The 19,686-nt window shown below is 28.6% G+C and overlaps 2 protein-coding genes across 2 annotated transcripts; both read left to right on the plus strand.

The window, feature by feature from the left end:
* Positions 1 to 11,642: 11,642 nt before the first annotated feature.
* Positions 11,643 to 11,903, plus strand: BDR25DRAFT_215860 (uncharacterized protein; the record flags this gene model as incomplete). The annotated part of the gene is made up of 1 exon (XM_033684854.1): positions 11,643 to 11,903. A coding segment is annotated over one exon (261 nt), but the record flags the coding sequence as incomplete, so codon positions are not given.
* Positions 11,904 to 12,383: 480 nt separating this feature from the next.
* On the plus strand, positions 12,384 to 12,563 carry BDR25DRAFT_215994 (uncharacterized protein; the record flags this gene model as incomplete). Its single annotated transcript, XM_033684861.1, has 1 exon — positions 12,384 to 12,563. A coding segment is annotated over one exon (180 nt), but the record flags the coding sequence as incomplete, so codon positions are not given.
* Positions 12,564 to 19,686: the final 7,123 nt, after the last annotated feature.

Genomic DNA, 19,686 nt, shown 5'->3' on the forward strand with positions numbered 1-19,686 from the left:
AAAAGTTTTTAGTAAAATAAAAAGGGTAGCCTACTAGTAAAAACACCTAGAAACTAGCTAAAAATTTGCAGAACGCGCAGCTGTTAGTATAAGGGTACCTTTAAGCTTGTTTAAAAGAAACTAGCTAGGTAATAAGGCACCTATATTAAAAGGAGCAGCTACGTTATTATTAGATGGCAGCGGCCTTTAGAGATAAGTCCTAGCAGATAAGGGCTAAGGAGGGGAACTGCTTCTAGCTTTAGCCTTAAGGGCTTCTATCTTATCTAGGGAGGATAGGTCCTCTTTTAAGTACTTTACACAACAAGCCTCTAGCAAATCTAGTAACTTTTAGATATAGTCCTGTTTAGAACACTCTTTAGCCTTTACCTCTAAAGTCTTCTAAACCTAACGTAACATTTAATTGTTAAGCTCCTATTTATAAGCCTTTGCAGCTACTGCTTTTTAGAGAAGTGTCTCCCTCTCTTTCTCTAAACAATCTTACGCAGTATTAGAAATAAAGGCATTACACTTACTATGTTTTTTTACACACTTAACGCACTTATCTAAGGATAAAGTTAATATATAAGACAACCCTAAAGACTAGTAAGTGCTGTAGGGCCTTATCTTTGTCTAATAAAGAGGATTAAAATAAAGGGCTACGCAGGGATAACAGGACAAACAAGACTAGCAAGCTATTTAGTATAAAAAGGATAGACATTAGGAACGCCTTCTAGTAGGAGGGCGCTTACTTTATAAATAAACTCTTACTAACGCAGTTGTGTAAGCAGAGCGGCAAGGACGCTGCTAGAGAGAGGGGGCAGCGTGTTACAGTCTACAGTTAGACTAACATAACTCCACCTGCAGTACTCCACAATCTAGCTGGATTGGGGCAGGGCTTGTTTACAGGCTAGTGGAGGACGCGGAGGCGGCAGGGCTGCCCGCTATCATGAAAGAATGCCTTGTCTAATAGGGAGACAGGCTGAGAGCTTAAGGAGCCTAAGGGAGCTTATAGGAGCCCTCTTAGCAGGCTCCTATAAACTCCTGCTAGCTCCCCTTAGCACCTTAGCACATGTATATAGTTCCCCTATTAAACAACCTTTAGGAGGTGTGTTTAACGTTTAGTTTATTTTCTACATAGACTAAGTAGCATTTAGCTTTCTAAAGAGCTGTAATACTATTTATATATCTTGCACTATATATACCTCTAACCCTGTCTAAAAGGACTGTTTAACCTGGCCTCTCTACTGCCGCATTAAGGGCAAACCACAATCTAGTCTCTCTATCTCCCTCTATAAGCCTAATAGCTTGTACATAGGACTGTACACCCTACTAGTTAGCCCCTACTACCTGTCCTACTTCCCCCCTAGGAGTATTACTAGACCTGAGTGCTTTCTAAAGCAAGGATTGTAACAACTTAGTAGAATTCTAGTGTATAATGTTGCCTAGTATTTTAAAGCGGTTGCCTTACTCTGTACAGTCCTTATTACCTAATACAATTAAGAATCCTAGCTGTAAGCTAAGGTCCTTATTATTAGCAAATAATTTATCTATAAAGATAAACAGCTTCACATAATTAAGCTGCAATAGTAGGAAGGTAAGACTATGCTTACTGTTGTCTATTTGCTATTAGATTTATGCGTTAAGTGTGTTAATGTTGTTATACAAAGGGTCTATAGTTTATACAGTAATAAAGAGGTTAAATGCTGCCTCTAGTTAACATATAGATGCAATGTATGCCTCTCTTGCATATTACTTAACATATTATTATGCAGCATCCTTATCCTCTAAGTTAATTATATAAAGGTAGCTTACTTATCTCTTTTAAGTAAGAACTACTATATTATGTGTAAGTTTAATCTTTCTACTATTAAACTTAATAAGTTGCTTCTTTGCTAGAATAGTCTTACCCTTTACACAGAACTTTGCCTTCTATAGTTTTTTCTCTTCTCTTTACGCAAAATCCTTTAATATAATACTTAAAGTGTTATCTATCTATAAGCTAGTAATACTAAAGGTGTGCTCTCTTTTATTAGTAATTAAGAAGTAGGGGTTGTATAAAGAGATGTGCATACGCAGCTTTTTTTTATAGTAGTTATAGTATGTCTTAAACTAATACAGTCCTAATTTAGTAGCTCTATACAAGGGTTGTATAACCTAGAGTATTATATTTAGTAGAAAGCTCTAGCGCATCTTTTTTAGTAGCTTTATGTACAGCGTGCACATAAGCTTATCTATTAATTAGATGTATGCTTATGTAATATTACACAGTTTAAAATGCATTTTATATGTAGCTCTTAGGCTTACTTCTATAGCTAAAAGTAGTCTCTAGCTTATCCTCTAAATAGTTAGTAACTAAGTAAGGATTTCTCTCTTTTTTTTATCTAAGTAGCTAGTAAACACTAGGTAGGATTTCTTATATAGTTAGGTTATTTTGCCTTTTACTTCTTATATAAAGCAGAGGTTAAAAATCTAACTTTTATGCCTTATTAAGTTGTACACTATAACTTTAAAAGTGCTGTTAGTAATTAAGGTGTCTATCTCTGTGCAGTTTAATTTCTTAAATAGTTTTTTAGGTGTAGTAATTACACTGTCTGTATAAAGCTTAATAAATAAGGCCTAATTATCCTTCTTTTTCTAGGTTAGAAATACCTAGTCTAGACTTTATACAGGTTTTCTTTGCCTTTTACTTCTTCTAGTATCTATATCTTCTCTTTGCACTAGTGCAGCATTACTATCTTAAAGGGCTTAGTCTGTAGTAGGCTCTAGTTCTGCCTTTACAACATTTTTATAAGGCTATTTTCTTTTCTTCTTTTTTAGGGGATCCCTTTACACAGGGATTAGTTTATTTAGGTTATCTATTATAAGTAGGTTGTCTTTCTTCTTTTTTTTATAGTACAGTTTAACCTGTGTATATTAGAGCTTTAGTAGGCTATTTTTTTTCTTAATAATAATATCTTTTCCTTTAATGCTCTTAATTTTATATAGGCTAGTCTAGCCTTTTTTCTCTCTCTATGCTATAATCTCTAAGCTAAGAGGGAAGTTAAGAACTTTATATGTTATAAGGCTATTATAAGTGTTAATTACATAATTAATGTTTACTTTTATATAGTTCTTTTAAAGTATCTTTATTACCTTTTATATAGCACTTGCTTATGTAATAATGTCTAGTAATAGTAAAAAGTTTAGGTTAATTCTTAGGTATGCTCTAAAGACTAGTAGCATAGGTACTAGACTGTGTAGGCTAGCTATGTTATTTAGAGCCTTAACTACTATCTATAAGATAGCCTTATTATCTGTACAGTTACCTAGCTTAGTCTTTAGAATGTTAAACACTTATTAGAGAGGTGCGTGTGTGTGCTTAACCTTTCTAACTACCTAATATGCTTTTACAGGCATCTGCCTACATATAGCTTCTATAATCTTTGCATAAGCTTAAAAATCCTCTAAAGTAAAGTTTATACTAGAGTTATGCATAATGTAGTCTAGGGGTTCTTAATAGGTGTTAATCTAGCATTTACATAGTACATTCTAGGTATCTTGTGTAGACATAGATTTTAAGAATGTAGCAGCCTAAAATAATGTGTCTACATTAATAATATGTAAAACATCTTTATTATTAATTTATATAACATTAATAACAACTTTATAGTTAAAGTAGGTGTTATTTTTAATTATAAACTTAAATTTTTATAAAGCCTAGTTATATAATTAGTAGAGGTAGTAGAACTTCTTAATCTTTTCTAGCACTGTAGCATTAATGTTGTGGCTAGCGCTAGTTAGCATCTTCTAAAGTCTTTTTATGCAGGGGTGTCTAAATTAGTAGTAGAGGCAGTAGAGTTCTAATTTAGTAAAAAAAGACATAGATTCTTCTTTACTAACATTAAAAAAAAAGAGTCTTTATTTTTATATAATAAGTATAGTAGTTTTGTCTTTATATATAATAACATTTAAAATGTTGTTAAAGTATACTCTAAGTTAGTTAGTATCTGCTAGTAATAGCAGAAATAGTGTTAAAGTCTCTAAGATATAGTATATAACTAGACTAATTAAGTTCTAGATTTATATAGTACTAATTAATCCCTTTAGTGTCTAGCCTTTAAAGCTAATATCTGTTTAGCTAAGTGTCTAATTAATTTTTATACATAAGTTCTCTTATATGTACGCCTTAAGTTAAGACTTACTAATAGTAGAGATCTTTACTGCGCCTATGTTTTATAGTTTACCTTAGTATACTGTATAGTATTAGTTATTAAAGATAAACTGCTTAGCATATTTCTTAGGTTTAATGCTATAAATGTCCTCTTTTATTACACAGTGTAGATAAGTAGCAGAGGTAAAGTAGTTAACAGCTTTCTTAGTATTCTTACTTTTTTATTTTATTTTCTTTGCATTATGCAAATTATTTTTTTCTTTAAAGTAACCTTTAAAGTCTTAGATGTATAAGGTAATAGCTTTATATAATAAAGTCTTATTATAAAAATCTTTATATAATAAAGTCTTATTATAAAAATCTTTATATAATAAAGTCTTATTATAAAAATCTTTATATAAGGTAATGTACTAGTTCTTTGCTTACATATAGTTATTATAAGAGTAGTTTAATAACTAACATCTTTTCTTATAGCAGACAAAGCACTTCTTTATCTACGTGCAGTTATCTCTAGATTATAGCCTAAACCTAGATAGAGATCTTCTCTATTGTCCTCTTTTACACAGAGAGAAGCTTTTTTCTTGTTATGCAGACTCTTATTATGCAGAGTTATATTAGCAGTCTGTGTAGTATGCATTAGGTAGTTTTTAGAGGTATTAGTTTACCCTTTAATTTATAGTAACTTAGAGTAATGCCTATAAGTTACTAAATAAAGCTTTATATAAAGGCTTAATAGTAAACATAGCATGTTCTAGTTTTAGTTATCCTTAATAAGCTTATATAACAGCAGTGTGCAGTAGAACATTCTTTTAAAATTTTATTTTTAGTGCTCTTTATATAAGTGTAAGCTTATTAATTATTATTTTAAAAACTTTATATAAACTTTTATTAAAGTTTTTTTATTAGCATTATATAAAAGTTATTATTATCTAGTCTATCTAGTACTAGCTATAGTTTACATTAGTGTTAAAGTAACTGCTTAAAGTGTTATATAAATGCTTCTAGTTATATCTAGGGCCTATGTTGTGCATATAGTACATATTTACCTAACCTTCTAGAATATCTAGAAAGATGTCTATATACTAAGTTTTCTAAATATCTAGCTGTTAACATAAATTAATAAAGATCTTTATTTTATTTATAAAGATGTTATATAGTTAACTTATATAGTTATTATTTTTTTTTTATGCTTTTTAAAATTATATAATTTTATCTACTAAGAGTTTTTTTTTAGCAATTTCTCTCTAGAGTAGAAGTTTATACAGGTTATAATATAGTATAGATTGTGCAGGTGGTATTAGTAGTGTATACACTACTGTAGGCAGTAGTGTGTACAATTAAAGGTGTAGAGCAGGCGTTAGGTAGGGTAGCATGTATTGTTTATATAGTAATTAGTGTAGTGCTAGCTAAGGTATAGAAGCAGGTAATGCTAGTACATTTAGTGTTAATAGTAGCATTATGTTTAGTCTACTTCTATGTAGAGCTTTATATAGTAATAAAGGTTATATATAAAGCTTTTTTAGTATAATTACTTTCTTTTATGCTATATTATACAGCTTTTAGGCTTAGGTACTTTTAGTGCCTAGCTATAGTGTAATTTCCTTATCCTCTAGCACTTATATAAGCTCCCTTTTAAATGTGCAGCTAAGTGCTAAGAAGTCTTATAGTGTTTATTCTTTAAAATTCTTTATATACACACTTAAAAAAGTAGCGCTTTTTTAAGTTATTATATATAAATTAGTAATTATGTAACTTATATATAATTAAGTTTATAAGCTTATTAAAGCTTTTAACATGTTAATCTTATTATTCTAGTACTCTAGGCTAGTCTTATTTTGTAGTGTTGCCTCTAATATCTTTATGTCCTTTATAAGTTATTTATATAATAAGAATTATTTCTTATTCTTTTTATTATTACATAAAGTTATTAGTTGCTAATAAAATTTTATTATAATAGTATAGTTAATTACTTTTTTAGTAGATTGCACAGGTACTGCTATTATCTAGCTGCTAGGTTGTGCAGCTTTAATAGCTTTAGTGTACACCTTATACTATCTCCTCTTTACTTTGTACAGTAGCAGAGCTTGCTGTGCAATGTAAAGAATTAATATGCTATTATCTAGCTGCTAGGTTATATAGCTTTAGTAGCTTTAGTGTGCATCTTACACTATCTTCTTTTTGCTTTATATAGTAGCAAAGCTTACTATATAATGTAAAGGATTAATCTACTATTCTAAGAAATAAGTAACTAAACAAAGTACCTTATAAAGTATAGGTGCTCTACTGTTACTCTTTCTAAAAAATAAGTAATAAAATAAAGTACTTTATAAAGTGTAGGTACTTTATTATTACTTTTACTAATTTATAGTTAATTAAATTAACTACTAATTAGTATTAAATAGGCTCTAATAGCTAGCTACTTATAGTATAAGCACTTAAGTAGTAAAAGTAAGAGTAGTGTACAGTATGTATAGTGTATAAAGTAGGTAAGGTAAGGGCAACATGTTTCTAGTTTTATTACTCATATCTTTCCTCTGTACAGAGGAAAAGGGGGATATCTAGATGTTTGCGCACAGAGGTTCGCGCACAAGCATTATGTGACATAGATATGTGATCCTGCTCGTGCGTGATCGCTTGTATCCAGGCCGCGACGCTGCTGCTGCGTACAGACAATAGGTCTAATTATAGCCTTATATAACTCTCTCTTAACTAAACTGCAACGCGCTATAGTAGAAGAACCCCTTTTAAACAACCTTAATGTGTATGCAAACTTAATTACTACCTATAATAATAACATAAGGTTCCTCTTTATATAAGCTTTAATACGCCCCTAAACTAGCGCAGTTATAAGTAAAGACTTTAATATAATAAAAATTAATTTAAATTATGCTCTAGTTAGTTCTAGAAAGTGTAAAAATTATAAAAAAAAAAGTTAATGCTTTAAGTGCAGTAAGCATAGTTATATCTTTTAAAACTGCTTTATTCCTTTTTCTTAAGTCTATATAAGTAGCGCTGCTAGCACTTATTAAAGATTCTTACTATCTTAATTTTATTTCTATAAGAGCTTTAACTTATATTTAAGCCCTAATTCTTCTTACTACTTTTAACATAGCTGCAGCTATAGCAGTAGAAGCCTGTAAAAAGGCTTGTCTTAGGGCTAAGTTACCTCTTAGAACTAATTTAACACTAGATCTCTACTAACCTATAGGCTAAGTCCTCTACTAATAACTAAAAGTACTAAGTTAATATTTTTATATGTTTATAATAAAAAACTATATTAGCTTTAATATAAGCTTTTATTAACTTAAAAGTAAATAGTATAAGTTACATTAATAAAAAACTAGTATATAAACTAAATCTTTAATTAACACTACTTACTTAAATAATTTACCTAACTAGATTTAATAGAAAATAACTTAAAAAAAGTTTTATCTTTTATACTATAACTATTATAATTACCTACTAACACTATAAGAAGCAGATTAAGCTCTATGTAATAATCCTAGAATAACTATAGCTGTATTAGCATAAGGTTGCTTTTAATTACTAAGAGTAAGTTTTAAACTTTAACTCTTTTTAATACTAAAACATATGCTTATACTTACACCTAAACAACACCTAAGTAGCACTTAATATAGAAGGTTTCTAGACCTACTTTTTAATAACCTAAAAAAAAACTACCTAAGCTAGGCTAACAAGGTAGGCCTCTTACTAAAATAGGCTATATAAAATAATTTAATAACTACTTAAACTTAAAAAAGAAAAAGAAAAAGCCTTTAAAAAATCTTTACTTATTTAATTTAAATATAAACTAGGACTTAAACAGCAAATAGACATCTGCTATATAAGACCTACCTTATTTATAACCCTAGCTTAATAACTAGATTATAAAATCTACGCAGTTATAATTTTTAATATAGACTAAGCTCTAGCTCTTTAAAAACACACTAACCTAAAAATAATAATCTCTTAAGACTACTATAACTTATTACATGTCTTTTTTTAAAACAAGTTTAATAAGCTTTTAATATAACATTTATATAATTACTAAATAACTTTTAAGCCTAGTAAACATCCTAGTTATAGGCTACTATATAAGATGTTACTAAATAAATTAAAAGTGCTCTAAAAATACTTTAATAAGAACTTAAAAAAAAAGTTTATTTAAGCTAGCTTTTTACTAGTAGTGTTACTTATACTATTTATAAAAAAACTTAAAGGTAGGCTTTAATTCTACATTAACTACTAAAGACTAAACACTATTACTATTAAAAACTAATACTTAATTTCTTTTTTATAGAAAACTCTAAGCTAACTAAGTAAAGTGTCCGAATAGTGATATTCGGGCGCCTGGTTGATAGTCACGTGGCTCGGATGCGCCCGGATCCCTGTGCACGGAGATCTGTGCGCAGAGTTTAGGACTATATCAACCCCTTTCCTTTGTACAATAGAAAACAACAAGAAGCAATTAACACTAGTTACCTAACACCCCTGTGCAATGTTTACACTGTGCAAACCTCTCTGTCTTGTACGCATTTGCTAACACTAAGTGCTAGCTAGCAGAGAGTCTATTTAACACTAATTAGTAGTTTAAATACTATAAAAGAGAAAGCTCTTCTTGTACCTTTCTATTTAAAAGTTTATGTATAAAAAGAATTCTTTTCCTTACTACTTTAACTATAAATTAGTAAAAGTAAAGACAGAGTCTAATTTACATGCAAGTAGCTATAAATCTCTATTTAGTTACCTAAGCAAAAGCAAGAAACCTGTCTATATAATACTATTTAGAGGTATTATATAAATAGTAGTACTTGTTTAACGCTAGAAGGTCTGTTTTATCTTTTTACACAAGGCTGTTTAGAGGCAGTGTACAACAAGAAGTAAGACAGCGCGCAACAACGCATAATTAACTACTATAAAGTAATAAGCAACGCTAGCTCTATCTATAACTAGCTAACATAATGTATTAACATATAACTAATATGTACCTTTTATAGGCATCTTAGTAAAGACCCTAGCAAAGCAGACAAACATTAAAGATTAAGTAAATAAGATTAAACTATTAAATAACACACTTAAAAAGAAGCTTAATTTATACACAGCTAACTTAATTATAAAACTCTGCGTGTTAAGCGCAATAGACGTATATACACTTAAGAACTTTTAAAACAACTTTACAGAGTAGGAGCTTATACACTTTAAAAATCTTAGCTAACTATTCCTATAAAAACTAATTACTACTTTATAAAATAAAAGTATTAGCTTTAAGAAGAACATAATAGAGGCTACTACATTATATAGACTTGTAAAAAAAGAACACATGTTTACTGTCTTACTAGAACATTATATAAAACTATTACTACTATTGCTAGTCTTAACGCAACAGAGGATGTCTCTGTATAAATTACCTGTAGACCTAATACTTTCTCTGTAATTAGTATAACTACCTTGTAATAGCTTACTATATAAAAGCATAACTAGGCAGCTACATATTCCTGTAGCCACAGCTCTGCATAAGATTCCCTAAAGCTTGTACCTACTGCATATAATTTAATTACTATATAATCTATACTAACTTCTACCTACACAAGATATTACAGCAGAGAACCTTACGCCTAAGAAGGTTATATAATTTTAGAAGGCATAAAAGAAGAAGAATAACTATATAGAGCAACTATATAATATTCTAGCTAACAAGGCTATAGTATTTATTAAGCTCTGCTAACACTTTGCTATCTTTAAGGTATTATACATAAGTATTTTTTCTAATATCTTTAAAAAGCGCGCACACATGTTCTACTTTTATAATATTAGTCTAGAATAATTATAGAAGTTACTATATAAGCAGCTTAGTAATTACTTTAATACTAATGTAAACTATAACTAGTATTAAATAGCTTAAATAATAATAAGCTTTATATAAAGTAAGTAAAAGAACTTTATAAAAACCCTACATAAAGCTTTTAAAGCTATAATTAATAAACTTACTCTTATATAAAAAGCTTTTAGTCTATAATTCTAAGGTAAGATACTGCTTTACACTGCTATTATATAAGCATGCTATAGGCAACTTAAACTTAAATAAGTAATGTTCTTAATTAAGCCTACATATAAAGCACTATACAGTAACCTCTATTTAGCACTTTAGGTTATAATTAATTAATAAAATAATGCATTTATAAATAAATCCTAGAACATGTACTATACTAATAAGCAATATAGCTTACTATGTACACATAGCTATTAACAACATAGAAGAAGCCTAAGAGGATATAGAGGATTATTTAGACTATAGTTCTCTACATAATTAAAGCAATACTTTATTTATTATAAAGAAGGATATTAGTTAATAAATTATTCTTATATAAATTAATTCTATGTAAAACGCTAATATATCTCTTTATATAAAAGATTTTATAACAAGACACTAACACGTAAGAAGGTAAATGTGTATATTTAAAAGTTTAAAGGTAAACTAAAGTAGAAGGAAAAGAAGTTGCACAATAATAACAACTTAGATAAAAAAAAAAGTAAAGAGATTATTAACTACCTTACTAATACTGCATTTCTCTACTGCGCGACTGTAGAGAACATCTACAGCCTAGAACCTAAAGGATACGCAGAATAGTTTATCCTTAAAGATTAATACTGTACAGTATACTAAGGTAAACTATAGAATACTAGCGTAGTAAGGATCTCTACTGTAAGGAAGTTACAACTTAAAGCATACCTGCAAGAATTCTCTTATATAAAAGTAGACTAGACACTAAGGAAAAAAAGTATTAGCTTTAAAAAATAAGAATTAATAGAATTAATTAGTACTGTATAAATTACTAACCTAGTTAGTAACGTAACATATTACATCCTAGACACCCTAACACTATTCCTACTGTCTCTAGCAGACGTAGACTAAATAGGTGCGTACTTTAATAACGTGCAGAATGTAATTATACAAAGTAATAGAAATACTATTCTAGTTATATAAAAATAAGGTTATTTATTTTTTAACATATAAAAGAAGAAATTAATGTCTTTTTTTACTAAACATAAACTTTAACAACTGTATAAAAGATTTAGCTATTCTTGTATAAAACAACTTTACACAATGCTTAAAAACACTAGACATAATGTTAATCTCTTTATACTTAAAGAGATTAAGAAGTTCTGCTATATATGTTAGCTACACAACCTAGCACTATAAAGATTTAAGTTTATAATTAAAGATAACTTACACTTTAACTATAAGATAGTAATTAATGTTATATAAATTAGTAACTAAAACATACTACATATAATTAACATAGATACATTATTCTAAGCAGCAACCTTCTTAAAATTAATGTTTGCATAAGATACCTAGGACACGCTCTGCAAGTGTTAGATTAACATATACTAAGGCCTACCTAATTACATTATACATAACCCTAGTATAAACTTTACATCTAAAGACTTCTAGAATTGCGCAAAGATTGTAGGAGCAACATGCTAACAGATGCTAGTAGAGGCCTATTAGGCTCTAGGGAAGATTAAGCGCGCGCACGCACTACTGCAACATGTGTATAATATTCTCTATGCAGAATTAAATAATTATACAAATAATAAGTTAGTGTTACAGATAGCTATTAAAGCTTTAAATAATATAGTAAGACTAAACAGTCTTATACCTACATTGCTTATGTTTAGAATGTACTTAAAAATTAACATAAATTCTGCACTATCCTCTAATATTATCACGCAAGCTAACGCTGTACAAAAGGTAATAAAAATGCTTTAAAGTAAAAAAGTAAAAGTTAATATTAATTATATAATTAATACCTAAAACAGCTTAACTTTATATAAAGTACTAAATCTCTTACTTAGTTCTAAAGTAAAGATGTAGTAAGAGAAGAAGGGATAGACAGAACTGCACGTAGTAAAAGGAATTAAGGCCTTAGATGTTATTATTAAGATAAAGAATAGTCTAGTAAGACTCTGCTGCACATAAGTTATACTATATTATTATACAAAGGACAAGGATAAACCTGCATAAGAATTGCCAGATCTAGACAAACTAGCCCTAGTACAAAGGGATCCTCTACAGGCATAAAAGAGAGGTCGCCTACGCAAGTAACTAACTCTAGTTAATAGACTACACAAAATAGCCCCTTAAGCAGTATTAGATTTATTGTATAAACTAAAACTAGAACTACAGCTAGCTAAAAAAGGCTAAGAGAGACTATGTAAGAATTTACAGGCCACAACATTTCTAACTTAAAAGGAAAAGGAAGACTACACGCTAGCAATTAAGCTCTGTGCAGACAGTGTAATTATAACACCTAAAAGACTATTTAAAGAATTAGACTGTACAGAAATAGAGAGTCTAATTATAAGTAGCATATTTAAAGTACTCTTATATAATTTATTAATTTATAAAGGACAGATCTTTAACTTTTAACTTATATATAAAGTTAAAGGGAAATTAATAAAACTATATAAAAAGTTATAACTTGTGTTTATAGGACATTTAAATAAGAAAAAAAAGGAGATCCTTACATAGTCTTCTATAATTTAGAAAATAAGTTAGAGGTTAATCCTAGCTATTAGCTTATTACTAATAGCTTTATACAACATGCACTATAAACTACACAATATTACTTAGGCATATGTATAATTAATAGATAAGCTTATTTACACTCTTTTTACATAACTACTAAAAGAACTCTGTAAAAGCTTCTCTCTACACATAATATTTAGAGTTGTACAACTACTATATAGCGCAGTAGAGTTAGGCTTGTATTAGTTTAAGACATACTATAACTATTATAAAAATAAACTTTTTATAAAAACCTTATTATATAATCTATGCTTGTTAATTACATATAAAGGCTTAATAGTGTTTAGTATTACAGGACTGTAGATAGATAATACTCTTAGTATTATTACAGCTAATTTTGCATAAAGAGAGGAAAAAAAATTGCTTAAAGCTAACTTCTAAGTAAAGCCTAAGACTATACTATTACATAATTAGGCTATTAAATTTAATAAAAAAAAGATTTACTTTATACAAAACAATATTATTCTTATATAGAAAGGTTAAGCTAAAAATCTACACATAATAAAGTCTAAAGTAAAGGATGCTGCGCAGAAGTACGTTAAACAGCGCGCGCGAGGTGCCTATATCGCATTAATATGTTAACCTAAGGCAGCATTTAACCTGTCTACTGCCGCTTAAGTTGTGTTGCTGTTGTACAACAATATTAAGGCATTAAACGTACAAATCTAATGGCAAATTAATAACTAGAATAGAGAATTATTATTATTTATAAATAATAAGGACCTAAGTTTACAGCTTAGCTTTCTTATTATTCTTAGGACTAAGCAGCAAACTAGAAACTTATACAACTTTAAAATTACAGGCAATATTGTACACTAGAACTCCTCTAAGTGTAAACACGTTACCTGCTCTGTCCTAGCTAGTAAGCTGTATAGAATAGTGGGAGGATTTAACTGCGCAATTGCACTAAGTACAACTATTAACTAGATTACACGTATGCTTAGAATACCTCCTGTACTTATTGTACTATGCACAGATTTAAGATCTCTATATAAATGTCTTATAAAGCTTAAGACAACAAATAAGAAAAGACTTATAATTAATATTATATTAATTTAAAAATTATATAAGAAAAGAGAGATTATAGAGATTAGGTAGATTAATAGAAGGGACAACCCTACAGATGCCTATACAAAGAAGGCGCTAAACTCTGCTCTTAAGGAACTAATTTTGTACAACTAACTAACTATTAGAGTTAAAGCGTTAGTTAACAGACTTAAGCCTGTACAAAATAGGCAAAAAGGGCCCTACAGTAACCTGTCTACTGTATGTGTAAACAAGGCAAGTCCTGTATAAAGAAAAAAGAAAAAGTTACTAATATCTAAATAGTAATATTTAAGCGCCTAGTTAATAGTCACATAGCTTAGATGCGCCTAGATCCCTGTGCACAGAGATCTGTGCGCAGAGTTTGGGACTATATTAACCCCTTTCCTTTGTACAATAGAAAACAACAAGAAGCAATCAACACTAGTTACCCAACACCCCTGTGCGATGTTTACACCGTGCAAACCTCTCTGTCTCGTACGCATTTGCTGACACCAAGTGCTAGCTAGCAGAGAGTCCATTCAACATAAAGCAAAGTATTTTATAAAGTTAGATATTATTACTACTTTTAATAAGCTAAGAATAGTAAAGGGTAATAAGTAGCTAACAGAATTTTAGACCTAATATAGACTATTTAAGTACCTAGTAATGCTTTTTAGCTTAGCTAACACGCCTAGTACTTTTTAATATTTTATAAATAACTTACTCTAACCCTACCTAGACGTGTTCTGCACTGTGTATATTAATAATATTCTAATCTATAGCAATAGCCTTTTAGAGCACAAACAGCATGTACGCTTAGTGCTAAAGGCTATAGAAAAAGCAGGTCTATGACTTAACATAGATAAATGTAAGTTCTACTAATTAAAAGTTATGTATTTAAGATATGTAATCTTTATAGATAGCATCTAAATAGACTCTATTAAAGTTTAGACTATACTAGATTAGCAATACCTAAAGGACATAAAAAATATTTAAGCCTTTATAAAATTTACTAACGTACTTCATAGGCAAGTTACTTACACACCTAAGTTACTTACTTTTGCTAAGACCCTACTAAACTACTCTTTCTACACTAATGCATTCCCTACAACACTATTTAGATGTGCTAAAAGAATGTTAGATACAGCTTATGCTCTAAGCTTTTAAATAAAACATAAAACTCTTAAAAAAATATGCTATAGCTATGTGTAAAGTCCTATAAAAGATAATAAATAACTATAGCGCTAGACAACTTTTACAAGCTAATTCTACAGCTAAATTATAAAGGCTAGGTAATAAAAAAAAGCATGTAATTATTAAGACTATACTTAAGCTATATGCGCAAGGAATTTCCCCTTAAATAGCATTTGTAGCTAATATAGCTAATTCTTTGCGCGCTAAGCGTAATCTAGGCTATGTTTACATAAACTAGCCTAGTATGTTTATAAAGCATTATTTAGAGCTTAAAGTAACATTTAAGTGTAAGTATAACTATAAAAGAGCTTTTTATAAGAGTTCTAGGGTAATTTAGAGCAGGTTTAGCCTTGTAGAGAATATTAAAGCTAAGTATAGCATTTAGGATAATAGCATATATAACTTTAGCAAAATAAAGTTTATAATTAGCTAAATATTTTTTAACTATACTTATGCTTAAAACTTTACTTTAAGCTTTAAATAACACTTTATAAATGTACTAGGCTAGTTTATGTAAACATAGCCTAGATTACGCTTAGCACACAAAGAATTAGCTATATTAGCTATAAATGCTATTTAAGAGGAAATTCCTTGCGCATATAGCTTAAGTATAGTCTTAATAATTACCTGCTGTTACGGTCTACGGTTGGACCAGCGTAACCCCACCAGCAGTGCTCCACAGTCTAGCTGGGTTGGGGCAGGGCTCGCTTACAGACCAATCAGAGGACGCGGAGGCAGCACAGCTGCCCGAGATCACGGAAGAATGTGTTGTCTAATAGGAGAACAGGCCGCAAGTTTAGAGAGCTTAAGGGAGCTTAAAGGAGCCTGCAGAAGTCTCCTTAGCAGACTCCTATAAACTCCTGCTAACTCCCCTTAGCGTCCCTAGCATATGTATATAGTTCCTACATTAAATAACCTTTAAAAGGTGTGTTTAACATTTAGTTTATTTATTACATAAACTAAGTAGCATTTAGCTTTCTAAAAAGCTATAATACTATTTATATATCTTACACTATATATACCTCTAACTCTGTCTAACAGGACTGTTTAACCCTAGCCTCTTTACTGCTGCACATAGGGCAAACTACAATCTAGTTACCCTTCCTCTCTCTATTAGCCTAATAGCCTGTACGTAGGACTGTACACCCTACTAGATTAGCCCCTACTATCTGTCCTACTTCCCCTCTAGGAATATTAGAAGACCTAAGTGCTTTTTAAAGTAAAAATTATAACATTAAACACTACCTCTTTAAAAAGTATAGCAACCTCTTAACATAATCTAGACTCTAATATAGCCTACACTACGCTATTAAGATCTACAGAAGTTCCTACCTAAAGTAAAGCTGTTCTAGTAAAACAAATTAATTTAATTTAAAATAACATTAAAAAACTCTAGCAAATTAGTAATAAAGTTAGTAAACTACTAAAACTTAAAAAAGAAATTACTAACCTTTACTAAGAAGTAATAAAATTATAAAACTTTTTTAAGCTTTTAAGCCTTTAAGAAATAACTAATTAAGCCTATTAAATACATAAACTATAAGTAGAGTTAGTAAAGATTTAAAACATTTTATCTAAAAAAATAAGTATTATAGCTAAAAAAGCTTTAAGACTAGCTTTTTTAAAGCTTTTTAAAAAATTACTAAAGAACCTTTAACTATTTTTTACTAGATGTTATCTTTATATATAATATAATAAAGAAGCATTTTAAACTAACATAGAAATAATATTCTAGATAGAATTACACCTAAAAGGCTCTCTTATAATTTAGTTCTAACCCTATGTAGATAATTAGATAAACTTTAAAGTAAATAGTAAAGCCTTTACCTCTAAAACAGAAAAAATATTTAGTAATATTAAAAACTTTAAAGAAGCTCTAACAGCTATTTATAAAACTCTTAATAAAAAAAAGATTGCAGCTAATAAATTAAATACTATAAAATAAGAAACTAGCCTAGTCTAAAACTATGCAGCATGTTTTAGAGAACAGCTAGCTATCTGTAGATAGACAGACTAGAAGGCTCTCTGCTGCATGTTCTATAATAAATTAAGTAAGATAGTAAAAGACAAATTTATATATAGTAAAAAACTAACTACTTTTAAAAACTTTATTACATAAGCAACAACTTATAACAACTGTTACAAAAAGTGTAAAAGAGAAAAGAAATAAAAAAAAACCCTCTAAAGACTAGAGTTTATTCTAAAGAAAAAAAAGCTTTTATAATATAATAAAAAACTAATAGACCTTAGTTATGTAAAGCATACATAAAGCCTTCTCTCTAAAAAGAGCTAAGTTTTAGGACGTAATAAGCTACCTTTAATAAAGAAATAATAAAAGTAGCTAAAAAATAAGGCCTACTTAAACTATAAAAAAGTAAAACATTTCTACTAAAATTACCTAAACTTTTAAAAAGGGGAGAATAAAAATACTACTGCAATAATAAAAGCTATTACTGCTAAATATAGCCTTATAAATAAAAAAATATAAAGAAGACTAAATAATAAACTTTACTAGTAATGTAAAGAAAACTACTTTTTAAACAACTGCTTTAAAGCATATTAGAAGGTAGTTATTTAAAATTTTAGTAGCCTTAATATAGTGTTGCAGGACCTTATAATTTTTAAAGAATATAAAAAAGAAACTTAAATTTAAAAATACATTATAAATGTTTAAAAAAAAGAAAAACAGTTCCCTCTCTAAAACTAGACCTCTAGTACTTTAGCAAGAGAGCTTTTCTAATAGTTTTAGAAATATAAGTGCTAGAAGTGTAGGTTACAACATAACTACTTAAGTAACTATATAGTCTTGCTTTACTAAATAAACATTAGCAACAACTACTTAACATTTAACATTATATAAAGAATAGCTAAAGTTAAATATAACATTATAAATAAAGAAAAGTAATAGTAATTTTTTACAAAAATAAAAAACTAAAAGCTAGAATAGCTAGGTAAACCTGCTAGGTTTAAAATACTATAACTAGTGCCTAAGAAACCTAAGACACTGCTTCTAAGCCTAGCAATCTCTAGAAAAGCTCTTATAATATAATAAAACTATAGATAGTGTGTTCTCTGCAGAAGCAGCACCTATAGCACTAACAGTTACTAATAGAAAAATTACCTAGTACAGCTAGTACAAACAAAGGAATACTCTTAGTAGACCTAAGAAAGTCCCTTTAACACATTACATAGACCTAATAAATGTCTCTACCCCTAGTACTAGTGTACATAATAATACTATGTTAAACACTAGAATAATAAACATTAAGCAGAATAGTAGCCTACATAGAAAAAGAACTATAATAGTTGCCTATAGCAAAAAATAGCCTTAGCCTATAAAACTATAAATTATTACACTTGTTAAACAGCTCCTTTTTATAAGCAAAAAGCATAAATAAAGTGTAATAAATAAAAAAACTACAAGTTCTACTACTTTTAATAAAAGGTAGTAAAAAAAGAAGACTATTTAATGTTACATTACTTAGTTAAAGATTATAAATGTAAAGCAACTAACTACTATAATTAAAAACATTAAATTTATAAAAAAAAAAAATAAGTTTAATAATAACTTATAAGATATTAATTTTTACTTTTTTTTTAATAAGAAAGTTAAACATAACATATTAGCAGTAATTGCAGTAAAATAAGGGGCAGAACACAGCCTAACAACTACCTTCACGTACAAAGGACAACTTAGGCTAGCCCTTATAAACAGCAGATGCACTTTTACTGTAATAGATAAGAATTAAGTAAATAAATAAAGAATACTATTTTATATAAAAAAAAACCTGTTTAAGGTAACTCTTACTAACATATTATTAATTAAGTACAGCAGAGAATAGATTAACCTAGAAACTTATAAAAAGGACTTTAAAACTTCTAATATAAGTAATTAAAGGTCTATAAACATACTTAAGCTAAAAGGTAAGTATAATGTAATTCTAGGCTATAACTAGCTTAAAACATATAACTTTGCAATTAATTAAAGAACTATAACTATAAAAACTTCTAACAACTACACACACATAACCTAGTTAGCATGCTATAATAATAAATGCCTAGTTTATAAATAAATAAAGTAAGGTAGCAGTTACTACTCTAAGAAAAGAAAACTTTAAAGATTCCCTTACTAAAAGCTAAAAGCTTAAGTAGTAAAAATAATAAAAAAAAAGCTTAAAAAAGTCTCTTATAAAATAATTAAAAAAAATAAGGATATAGAATAAATTAGTGTTATCTAAATCTAAGAAAAAAGCTACATCCTACCTAAATATAAAGATTATAGAGATATGTTTAAGACACTAGAAGACCTAAAAGAACTACTACTACATTAGCTATAAAATTATGCTATTAACTTAATAAAAAACTATAACCTAAAAACACATAAGCTTTACTCTTTAACTAGGGTACAGAAAGAAGCTTTATAAAAATATGTTAATAGGATGTTAGTATAAAGCTACATTTAAGAAAGCTACAGCCTTATAGCCTTAGCAGTAGTCTTTATAAAAAAAAAAGGAGAAAAGATCTAAGTTTATTAGAACTATAAAACCCTAAATAATAATATAATCTAAAATTAGTTCTCTTTACTAATTATATAGAACATTATAAACTAATTAAAAGAAACTTAGTACTTTATAAAGTTTAATATATAAAATAGATTTAATAAGATAAAGATATAAAAAGAAAATAAATAGCTTATAGTGTTTAGAACCCTATAAAGACTTTACAAGTTATTAGTAATGCTGTT

The sequence above is a fragment of the Lindgomyces ingoldianus genome, assembly GCF_010093535.1.
Source record: "Lindgomyces ingoldianus strain ATCC 200398 unplaced genomic scaffold BDR25scaffold_7, whole genome shotgun sequence".
Classification (NCBI taxonomy): Eukaryota; Fungi; Ascomycota; class Dothideomycetes; order Pleosporales; family Lindgomycetaceae; genus Lindgomyces; species Lindgomyces ingoldianus.